At 40.1% G+C, this 11,386-nt stretch overlaps 1 protein-coding gene across 1 annotated transcript; it reads left to right on the top strand.

Moving 5' to 3' along the window:
* The first annotated feature begins 3,099 nt into the window (after positions 1–3,099).
* LOC121386853 lies at positions 3,100–10,331 on the top strand. The gene is made up of 4 exons (XM_041517873.1): positions 3,100–3,263; positions 6,500–6,837; positions 7,648–7,800; positions 8,494–10,331. The coding sequence occupies exons 2-4, from the start codon at positions 6,543–6,545 to the stop codon at positions 9,561–9,563; spliced, it is 1,518 nt and encodes a 505-aa protein (XP_041373807.1). The 5' UTR covers positions 3,100–3,263; positions 6,500–6,542; the 3' UTR covers positions 9,564–10,331.
* Positions 10,332–11,386: the final 1,055 nt, after the last annotated feature.

The raw sequence follows: 11,386 nt of genomic DNA, 5'->3' as shown, positions 1-11,386 counted from the left end.
ACATGCATATATACACACACACACACATACACACACACATACACACATACACACACACACCTACACACACACATACACACGTCATATATAATCCTGACTACGCCAATGATCTTGGTCAAGTGTTACGTAAGGTTCTTAAAACAATTGTCTTAATTTTATTTTGAACGTAAAATGGAGCTGGCCATTGCTATTTATTCTTTGAGAAATAATATGTTATATATTGTTTGTTACAAAACCACACACAAATACAAAGAGAAAATCTAATAATAATTCGTTAGGTCAAATTAAAGTAAAGTTTGTTTTGTTTCACGACAGCACTAGAGCACATTGATTTATTAATCATTGGCTATTGAATGTCAAACATTTGGTAATTCTGTTCTGACATATAGTCTTGGAGAGGAAACCCGCTACATTGTTCCATTAATAGCAATGGATATTTAATATGCACCATCACACAGACAGGATATCACATACCACGGCACACGACATTTAATAAAACAGTCTGGGACGAGAAATAGTCCAATGGGTCCACCGATGGGGATTGATCCCACACCGACCGCGTTTCAGGCGAACGGGTTACCACTGGGCTACGTCCCGCCCTAGGTCAAATGACGTCATTTTGAGAAGGAAAGAAGGAAGTGAGAATAATGACGATGATTACGTATTTTTAAAGCACATTGATTTATCGCCTATTGGATGTCAAACATATGGTCATTTTGACACAGTCATAGAGATGAAACCCGCTATATTTTCCATTAGTAACAACGGACCATTTATATGCACCATCCCACAGACAGGATAGTACATACCACGGCCTTTGTTACACCAGTTTTGGAGCACTGGCTGGAAAGAGAAATAGCCCAATAGGCCCACCGAAGGGAATCGATCCTAGATAAATCGATCGTGCGTATTTTTAGAGGCAGAATTGTTTAGTGACGTAATTGATGAATTATGGTCTATACACATGTACAAATAAGGTAAACATCGAGTCTAAACGCGCCACTCCCAGTTTTTATATGCCTGAGTGATCTTAAATTCAATCGCTCCCAGCTTCCTTTTGAATTTAAAGTTCAAATAGTTGAACCGAGGCATATTTGTGAAGTCAAGCGAACGCGGTCCCTCGCTCGCCTGGTTTCTGTGCCTAACACTAGAGAGAATATACTGGCCTCGGTGGTGTCGTGGTTAAGCCATCGGACAAAAGGCCGGTAGGTAAAGGGTTCGCAGCCCGTTACCGGCTCCCACTCAGAGCGAGTTTTAAGGACTCAATGGGTAGGTGTAAGACCACTACACCATCTTCTCTCTCACTAACCATTAACCATTAACAACTAACCCATTGTCATGGACAGAAAGCCCAGATAGCTGTGTGTGCCCAGGACAGCGTGTTTGAACCTTAATTGGATATAAGCATGAAACTAAATTGAAGAAACAAAAACAGAAAGAAAAAAAAAAGTGATCTGATAGGTTACGGAACGTTTCGTCCCTGGTCTGTTTCGTCCCTGGTCTGTTTCGTATCTGGTCTGTTTCGTACCTGGATGTTTACTGCTTACTATCGTTTTATACTCTGGATACGGACCTCGGTGGCGTCGTGGTTAGGCCATCGGTCAACAGGCTGGTAGGTACTGGGTTCGGATCCCAGTCGAGACATGGGATTTTTAATCCAGATACCGACTCCAAACTCCGCAAGGCTCATGGGTAGGTGTAAACCACTTGCACCGACCAGTGGTCCATAACTGGTTCAACAAAGGCCATGGTTTGTGCTACCTGCCTGTGGGAAGCGCAAATAAAAGATCCCTTGCTGCTAATCGGAAAGAGTAGCCCATGAAGTGACGACGGCTGGTTTCCTCTCAAAAGCTGTGTGGTCCTTAACCATATGTCCGACGCCATATAACCGTAAATAAAATGTGTTGAGTGCGTCGTTAAATAAAACATTTCTTTCTTTTTTTATACTCTGGGCCTTTCGTCCCCTGTTCATTTAGTACACGTTTTATGTATCGTTTGGTCTGCCTTAGTTGTTTTCTTGAGGGATTGTAATTGGGTTAAAACTATGAGACAGTTTAAAGTTTGTTTTGTTTGATTTATTGATTTATTAATCATCGGCTAATTCGTGTGAAACATTTGGTAATGTTGACATATAGTCTTAGAGAGGAAACCCGCTACCTTTGTTTCCATTAGTAGCAAGGGATCTTCTATATGCAACAGCCCACAGACATGATAGCACATACCACGGCCTTTAATATACCAGTCGTGGTGCACTGGCTGGAGCGAAAATTAGTCGAATGAGCCCACCGACGGAGATCAATCTCAAACCGACCACGCATCAAGCGAGCGCTTTACCACTGCGCTACGTACAAGGAACTCATCCCCTCCCACCCCCCAAAAAAAATAAAAAAATAACAATAAAAATAAACAAAACCCCCAAATAACCCCTAAAAGACAGACCAAACAATATACATTTACAATTCAACATAAGTCGTAAACAAAATGGCCAGGGGACGAAACGTCTGAGGTATAAAAAGACAGTGACTACAAAACGACCATGGACGATGCGGATCGTGTGCATGTGATAGAAGGCGACGGTAGCAGCAAAAACGTTTGCGAGCGCTCGGCCTCCTGAACACGACTCTGATCATTGTTCACTATTACCCAACCGACCTCCACCCTGTCTAACTAAACCGGAATTAGATGACCTCAGATATTGCTTGCAGTACGTATCCAATATAGGTGTTCACAGATTGGTCATCTCAGATACGGGAGTTGACTGTAACAACCAATCATAGGCCACGCCTTCTGCAGTGGCCCATGAATGAAACCGTAGATGACCCCAACAAACGTATGTGTGACCCAATTGTGTACCTTATTTCTGCGGGTGGCAAACACATTCTTACGAACACCTTCTATTATCTATATCTTATACCAACTATCTCATCTAATATCATTACATTTTTGTTTATTAACATTTACTACCTGCAAAGAACAGCAAAGTTTAGAAACACAGAAAATATGTTTATGCAAATTGTTTAAGGTCATCGTAAAACAACTGGGATTTCCACTGTCTCACACTTATTCACGCTATTCCGACACCAATGATTCAGAACCTCGATCTGGAGTGACGAGCCTCGTTTTAGTTTCCATTTATAAAGAGCGCCTGTCACCTTAACATTTGACAGTCGCAAGGGCACACACTAGGATATACGTATCAAATGGGATAGGAATCGCAATAGCCGATCATTGATCTACATTGGGCTACTGGACGTATTATACCTGTGAGTAGATATCATTTATATTATACACGTGTATTCGTATGTTTAGGATGCCAGTGAGTGTATATAAGTATCATTAAGCACAAAACAGACGGCATCAACTTAATGTACTACAATATTCTACTGCTATGTTTTCTACTACTACCGCCATTACTCATACCACTGTTACTACTACTATTACTACTACTACCGCTGCTACTATTACTACCGCTACTACCGCTACTACTGATACTACTATTACTCCCGCTAATACTACCACTACTACTACTACTACTACTACTGGTACTACTACTACTACTACTACTACTACTACTACTACTACTACTACTACTACTACTACTACTACTACTACTACTACTACTACTACTACTACTACTACTACAACAACTACTACTACTACTAATAATAATAATATTACCACTATAGTTGTTACCGCTGCTGTTGCTATTACTACCACCACCAATACTGCTGCTGTTACTTGTACCTCCACCACTCCTCCTCCTACTGCTACTACTACTACTACTACTACCACCACCACTACTACTAATACTAATACTACTACTACTACTGATACTGATACTAATATCATTACTACTACTTATTCTACTACTACTACTACTACTACTACTACTACTACTACTACTACTACTACTACTACTACTACTACTACTGTTGCTACTACTACTATTACTACTGATCATACTACTACTTCTACCACTAGTACTACTACCACTAGTACTATTTTTGCAACAATACCGACTGGCATATGTGTATATTTACGTTTGTTTGTATGTAAGTATGTAATTGTGCATATATGAATGTTTTATAGATGTATGGATATCTATAAATATTGTATTTATGTTGGCTTTGACTAGTACATACAGAGATATTAACGCACGGGCAGAGGGTATAATTAAATCATTTTTTGCCTCAGAAGCGAGACGCAAATTGTCTCTTAACATTCAAGCACGCTGTACTGGGCACACCTCAGCTATCTGGGCTGTCTGTCCAGGACAGTGGGTTAGTTGTTAGTGGTTAGTGAGAGAGAAGAGGGTGTAGTGGTGTTACACCTACCCACTGAGTCGTTAAAACTCGCTCTGGGTGGGAGCCGGTACCGAGCTGCGAACCCTGTACCTACCAGCCTTATGTCCAATGGATTAATCACAGCACCACCGAGACCGCTAACACAAGCTTGAAACAACCTGAATTTGAAAGGCAGAGTTTGTTTTGTTTAACGATGCCACTGGAGCACATTGATTAATTAATCATCGGCTTTTGGATGTCAAACATTTGGTAAATCTGACTCGTAGTCGTCAGAAGAAACCCCCTACATTTTCTTCTAATGCAGCAAGGGATCTTTTATATACACTTTCCCACAAACAGGAAAGCATAATTATTATACTACGGTCTGTGTTCAGTTGTGCACTGGTTGGAAAGAGAAAAAAAACAATCAGCTGAATGGATCCACCGAGGTGGTCCGATCCTGCAACGCAAGCTCCTCAAGCGAGCACTCAACTGACTGAGCTAAACCTCGCCCCTGGAAAGGCTAAATTACACATGAAATTGCATTACATTAGCTATTCCAGCAGCTGCTAAGCATTTCATCTCTGTTTTAAAAAGGAGATTTAATCTATGCAATTGCATTACATTAGCTATTCCAGCAGCTGCTAAGCATTTCATCTCTGTTTTAAAAAGGAGATTTAATCTATGCAATTGATAATTTATTACCAAACTTTGTTTTCTCACATTTTTTCCAATTTACATTAAAATGTAATTTCCCCCCAAAATAAATCATGTGAGTCGGTATTGGTGTAAAACTTTAAAATATGTCCTGTATGCCTGTTAGCATCATTCTGAATATGGTTACATTTGATGGAAAGGCATTGTGATCCATAGTGATGCGGACACAATGTACGAAACACGAAACCTACTTTGAAAAGAAGTTATAATAATAAACCCGATACCAAGTGCGCTTTGTTCGACTTCGCGCCGTAGGTTTGTAGTTCTGTCCCCGCCCACGCGTGTTTCGGTGTACTGGGTAAACGAGGACAGACGTGTCAGTCAATGAAATTTATGGTCTATTTGAGCCTTTGGAGGACAGGGTCAAATGGTGACATCATACTCCGTGTTACCTGTACTGTTATCCACGGAGGTTACGTATATTAGAGTGTTTTACCTGTACAACAGTTTTTTGTTGTTTCTTAGCTAATTATGTTGTCTACATGACCGTTTCATTAAATAATGTGTATATGTCTTTGCGTACTCTTCGATATTCCTTTTCGCTTTTTGTTTCGATGTTGTTGTTGTTGTTAGTTTCTTCTTTCTTCCTGTCTTTATCTTCGCATACGTTTTCTCTCTTTGTCTCTCACCATCTCAATAGCTGTTTCTTTTTCTTCTTTTTTCCCTTTATGTTTCATTCTCTCTGTCTGTGTGTGTGTGTGTGTGTGTGTGTGTGTGTATCTCTCTCTCTCTCTCTCTCTCTCTCTCTCTCTCTCTCTCTCTCTCTCTCTCTCTCCCCCCCCCACACATATCTTCTTTCTTTATCTATCTGTCTGTCTCTGCCTATCCCTGTCTCTCTGTCTGTCTCTGACTCCCTGTCTCTTTGTCTGTCTCTGACTATCTGTCTCTCTGTGTGTCTCGGTCTGTGTGTGTCTCGGTCTGTGTGTGTCTCTGTCTGTCTGTCTGTCTGTCTCTCTCTCTCTCTCTCTCTCTCTCTCTCTCTCTCTCTCTCTCTCTCTCTCTCTCTCTCTCTCTCTCTCTCTCTCTCTCTCTCTCTCTCTCTCTCTCTCTCTCTCTCTCTCTCTCTCTCTCTCTCTCTCTCTCTCTCTCTCTCTCTCTCTCTCTCTCTCTGTCCCTCCCTCTCTCTGTCATGTGCGGGAAATGCTTACACAATAGACGAAAGGACTGCTTGCTACTTCTCGGAATGAAACGGGTTTCCTCACCGGAGAGGATCCATGCTACTCTGTTTTTGTTTCGTTTGTTGTTGTTTTGGGGGGGGGTTTCTTTGTTTTGTGGGTTGTTGTTTTTTGTGTTTTTGTTGTTGTTTTTTGTTTTACGCTAAATATTACACCGAATGAATAAATTCAGCGAAAAACTGCTTTCTCAAAATAGGCCTAAAGAATGCTTCAAATAATAATGTACGCATACACCTTATCGGTGACCAAATTTCAAATGTATACTAATTTTGTATGCAGATATACCTATAGCATCAAATCTATTTATGTTTTTGATTATTACAGATACAAACTACCAAAGATACAGAGCACTACGCACATAGTGGATATGAGCCAAGACGCCATATTTGACATTGAAATGGACCAAATTGTTCCGTCGTTTAGTGACGAATTCCTGTACTCCACCATTGACACGTACCAACTGCGTTGTCAGGAAAACATGTTTTCTCAACAGCCAATCAAAGAGGCCGTATTTCCAAAGTCTCCTCCCACCTACAACGAATCCCTAGATCATCTTAACGCTCATGCACATCAGCCGTCGCCCAGCAGTGCCACTTCCGGTAGCCCAATGTACCATTCCTTGGATGATGTCTGGGAATGCATCAACGCAGTGGAACGTTCTGGTGTGTATACTGTAATGTTTGTTTGTTTTGTTTACCGACACCACTAGAGCACATTGATTAATTAGTCATCGGCTATTAGATGTCAAACATTTGGTAATTCTGGCATATAGTCTTAAAGAAAAAAAACCGCTATATTTTTCCATGAGGTCTTTTATATGCACCATCCCACAGACATGAAAGCACATAGTTGTGGTGCTCTGGTTGGAACGAGAAAAAATAACAATGATTGAGTGAGTGAATGAGTGGGCGAGTCTGTATATCAGCAAATGAGTCATTCGTACAGTCAGTGGTTGTCTAGTAGTTAAATCATCGAACTTGAGGTAGTGGGTTCGCTTCCCCGGTACCGCCTCCCAACCAGAGCGAGTTTATCGAGTCAGTGGGTGTGTGTAAGACTACTACATCGAATTCTCTCTCACTAACTAATCACTAACCCTCTGTCCTGGACAAACAACCGAGAAAGTTGAGGTGTGTGTCAGGACGGCGAGCTTGAAGCTAAATTGGGTATAAGCACAACAATAACAAATGGAATGAAATGCAGTCAGTCAGTCAGTCAGTTGTTCAGTCGATCAGTCGGTCAGCCAGTTAGTCAGCAACAGAAATATGTGAATTCTTTAAAATTAATTAATCAAATTTAACATCACAAGGTGTCATCATTAGAAAAAAAAGGTAATTATTGAATGATTTGATTTCAACCAAAATCATACAACTTGCCAACGAGAGATGTTGAAGGTCCATGATGGCTTAATGTATTGCATTATAAACCAATATATGTGTGTATTATTCATAACATACTGTATGTTTTCTTTGCAGATCATGTCCTACGGAAAGTTCCGAGTCTTGACGATCAATCGCCGATGCAGTCGCCAAAACTTCAGCGTGCCGTGAAATCGGAGACGCGATCCACCACGAACAGAGACACGTGCGCAGAGAAACTAAGAGAAATGGCTTCATTTGTCCTGGCTGGTAAGTACCTTCTCGTCTAAGTCATGTTCAGGAGGCCAAACTCTCACGAACGCCAGACTATTTTATTTGGAATTCGTGTGTGAAGTCTAATATATGAGTTAAAGCGATTGGCTAAGATAGGATATGCCGTAGGGACGAACCCCTTTGATAAACCCCATTACACTTTAGTAAATCTCTCTCTCTCTCTCTCTCTCTCTCTCTCTCTCTCTCTCTCTCTCTCTCTCTCTCTCTCTCTCTCTCTTCTTCTTCTTCGTCTTGGTCATCTTCCTTAAATTCTTCTTTAACATGTTCTTCTTTTCCCCCACTTCTCTCTGCTACATCTTCCAGGGAGTATTATTTTCTTATGCTTCTTATTTGTTTTCATCCATGGAGATTTATCAAGCTGGTATTTATAGGCAATCAATACATGCTTTCAGGAACACCAAATTGGTAATTTAAAGGTGTGTATTTAGATTATTAATGTATGCTTCCAGAAACACCAAATTGGTATCTCCATGGTGTATTTATATGGTCACTATATGCTTTCAGGAATATCAAATTGGTACCTTCAGATTGTATTTTTATATGATCAATATATGCTTTCAAGAACTGGACAGGTCCGGGATGTATTTTATATGATTATTATATGCTTTCAGAAAAATTAAGTTGCTAGCATCAAGGCGTATTTTTTATATGATCAATATATACTTTCAGGAACGGGACAAGTTCAGCTGTGGCAGTTCCTTCTTGAGCTCTTGACGAATAGCGACAACGACTACTGCATCAGGTGGGAGAGCTCCGACGGCGAGTTCAGGATGGTCGACCCAGAGGAGGTGGCCAGGAAGTGGGGAGGGAGAAAGAACAAAGACACGATGACGTACGACAAACTGAGCCGGGCCATGCGGTTCTACTACGACAAGCTGATACTGACCAAGGTCCACGGCAAACGATACACGTACAAGTTCCATTTCGACATAATCATGAGGAATCAGAAGGCTTCTTCGGCTACTCCGTTGAAGGACAGCCAGGAACGAGTAGCTTTGGCTAACATGTTTGTTCCTTCGCCAGCTTCTTCTGAATCGAGTTGTTCTGTTCCTTCGCCGCCTAGATCTAACAGTAGGTCCATTCCGTCGCCGGTTAGTGCCGAAGTGTACCCATCGACACAGTCTCCATCTGTACGTGACGTCAAAAACGGCAGGTGCATTTCTGGATCGAATGGCCTAATACGTCAAGCTTTGTCTCATGACGGCATGAACAATGCCGTGATGTATCAGTCAATGCCGTCATATTGCTATGACGTCACGACAGATAACTCGCCTTCTGGGCAACTTGATCTCATCTGCGAAACAATAAAGTCATTGTCGCATGACGTCCCAGTCAACCACGGGGGTTCTATGTACCAATCAGCAGCCTCTTCTTCTCCACGTGATGCCACGATGAAATTTGATCATTCCGCACAACATGACGTCATTTGCCAATCATCGCTGTCCTCGTCGATTCCTGTCAGCTTGCAATGCAGCACGCACACAACAGCCTACGCCACGCCGATAGGATCCGAATACAGCAGTCTAGACTCGACGCCATCTTGTCTGCAGGCCAGCCAAGAATCGGTCGTCGAGTCCTGGCTCATCCAGAGTTCAAGAAGCTTTGCCGAATCCAGTCTATCATCTGCCTTTGGCGCCTATCAGTATACTCAGGAAGCCCCGCCGCCATACTGCCAAAATTCTCAGTACGAGAACAATTACTTGTCGGAACTGGACTTTGAAGAATTTGATGTCTACTGATTCACTCTTGCGAATCCAGTCTGACTGGAGGTGTTTTTTTGTTTTTTGTTTTTTTGTTTTTTTAATCTGATCATTAGTTTGAGAGATGATAATTCAGAGAACATGTGGACAATCAAATATGATTGGATTTTGTTGTTTCTTTATTTGCTGGCTTTCCTGTTAGCTGTTGTTTCCGTAAACCAGTCAGACCACGTGTCTGAATTGTCAAAACATCTGAATTATCAAAGGAGTGACATTGAAGTTATGACAGGACTCACCTACGGCAAGAAAACCATTTGTGTTTTAGTGCCCCCTTCACTGATTTATGAACTAAACTCGCCTCCGTAAGGAAATGACACGTTGTGTAACTGTTTTCTAAAAATAGACTGCAGTAATGGAAGTTTGACATGATTGTGTGCATATTGTGTGTTTTTTTATACGTCAACGTTTATATTTGCATTCAACAAAGATGTGTTATATCCAAAGTTATATGTCAAATGTGTAATATAATTATACAATTTAAGGGTATTTTCCTCTTGTCCTTGCAGAAAAAACCCACCAATGGGCATAAATCCATTAACTTAATTCATATTAGTATTGGAGAGGTAACATTGGCAATTAATATATTTTCATGGACATCGATATTCCTAATGGTAGTTTCCACCCACCAACTAATGATAACTGTAGTAATAAAAATGGTTATAGTAATAAATAAACAAATTAATTAATTAATTAATGATAATAATAACAATAATAACAACAACAACAACAACAACAAACACAACAACAACAACAACAACAATAATAATAATAATAATACATATAATAATAATAATAATAATACATATAATAATAATAATAATAATACATATAATACTACTACTACTAATAATAATACATATAATAATAATAATAAATATAATAATAATACTAACAACAATAATAATAATAATGATATGTTTAGGATGCAGGTTTATATTAATATTAATATTCAGATCTCCGATTAGATTTCATTCATTTTAATTCGTTCCCGTGCTCATATCCAATTAAGGTTCAAGTACGTTCACCTGGCCACACACCTCAGCTATCTAATTCGTCTATACAGGACAGTGGGTTAAGTGTTAGTGCTATGTTAGAAAGACGTCAGCGTGTGGGCCCATACACATATCTACTGAACTGTTACAAACCGCTATAGGTGGGAGCTGGAATGCGAACCCACTACCTACCAGCCTTAAGTATGATGGCTTAACCACAACACCACCAAGGTCGGTATTATGTGTATATTTGTAGCTTTGTTGTATGTATGTATGTATGTATGTGTTATTATTATTATGCGGACGCCTGGCTGGTCCAGGTATGTCCTATATAGTATGTTATTGTTTTAATATTTCAATGTGTGGTTAATATTTGAATCATTACAGAGTGCTAATTGTAATATATTGATTTACCATATTTTTGTTGTGATAATATGTGGAATTTCATGGGCGAAATATGTGCACGCAACACTTTGCTTTTATAGAACTTGAAATGTCAATAACGTGTCATATGTTTTTTTTATGATTCTCCCCAAACAGTTTTTGTCCGCACGTAAATTTTGTAATTAGTTGTTGATTTTTCATTAACAGTTTAGAATGTAAATAATTGCTAGTCCGCTTATAAGGTCGATATGCTGGTCCACTCGTCCGTTCAGTTTCACATTTGATCTCATTATTTCCGTATCTTGCGGGTCTGGTTTCAAACTCGTCACTACAATCGGAATTACTCGGCTGTCTTCGGTTTCGCACAACCAATATTGAAACTAACATATACCATAGTACTAGGTCAGATTGTGGTTTCTTACTATT

The sequence above is a fragment of the Gigantopelta aegis genome, chromosome 12, assembly GCF_016097555.1.
Source record: "Gigantopelta aegis isolate Gae_Host chromosome 12, Gae_host_genome, whole genome shotgun sequence".
In the NCBI taxonomy this organism is placed as follows: domain Eukaryota; kingdom Metazoa; phylum Mollusca; class Gastropoda; order Neomphalida; family Peltospiridae; genus Gigantopelta; species Gigantopelta aegis.
This window is presented reverse-complemented; position numbering and strand designations above follow the sequence as displayed.

Bases quoted from the DNA above. Each gene is read 5' to 3' on its own strand.
- LOC121386853 (XM_041517873.1), top strand. From the start codon at position 6,543: ATGAGCCAAGACGCCATATTTGACATTGAAATGGACCAAATTGTTCCG. The intron at 6,838-7,647 runs GTGTGTATACTG...TTTTCTTTGCAG, and splicing joins CAACGCAGTGGAACGTTCTG to ATCATGTCCTACGGAAAGTT. The intron at 7,801-8,493 runs GTAAGTACCTTC...ATATACTTTCAG, and splicing joins GGCTTCATTTGTCCTGGCTG to GAACGGGACAAGTTCAGCTG.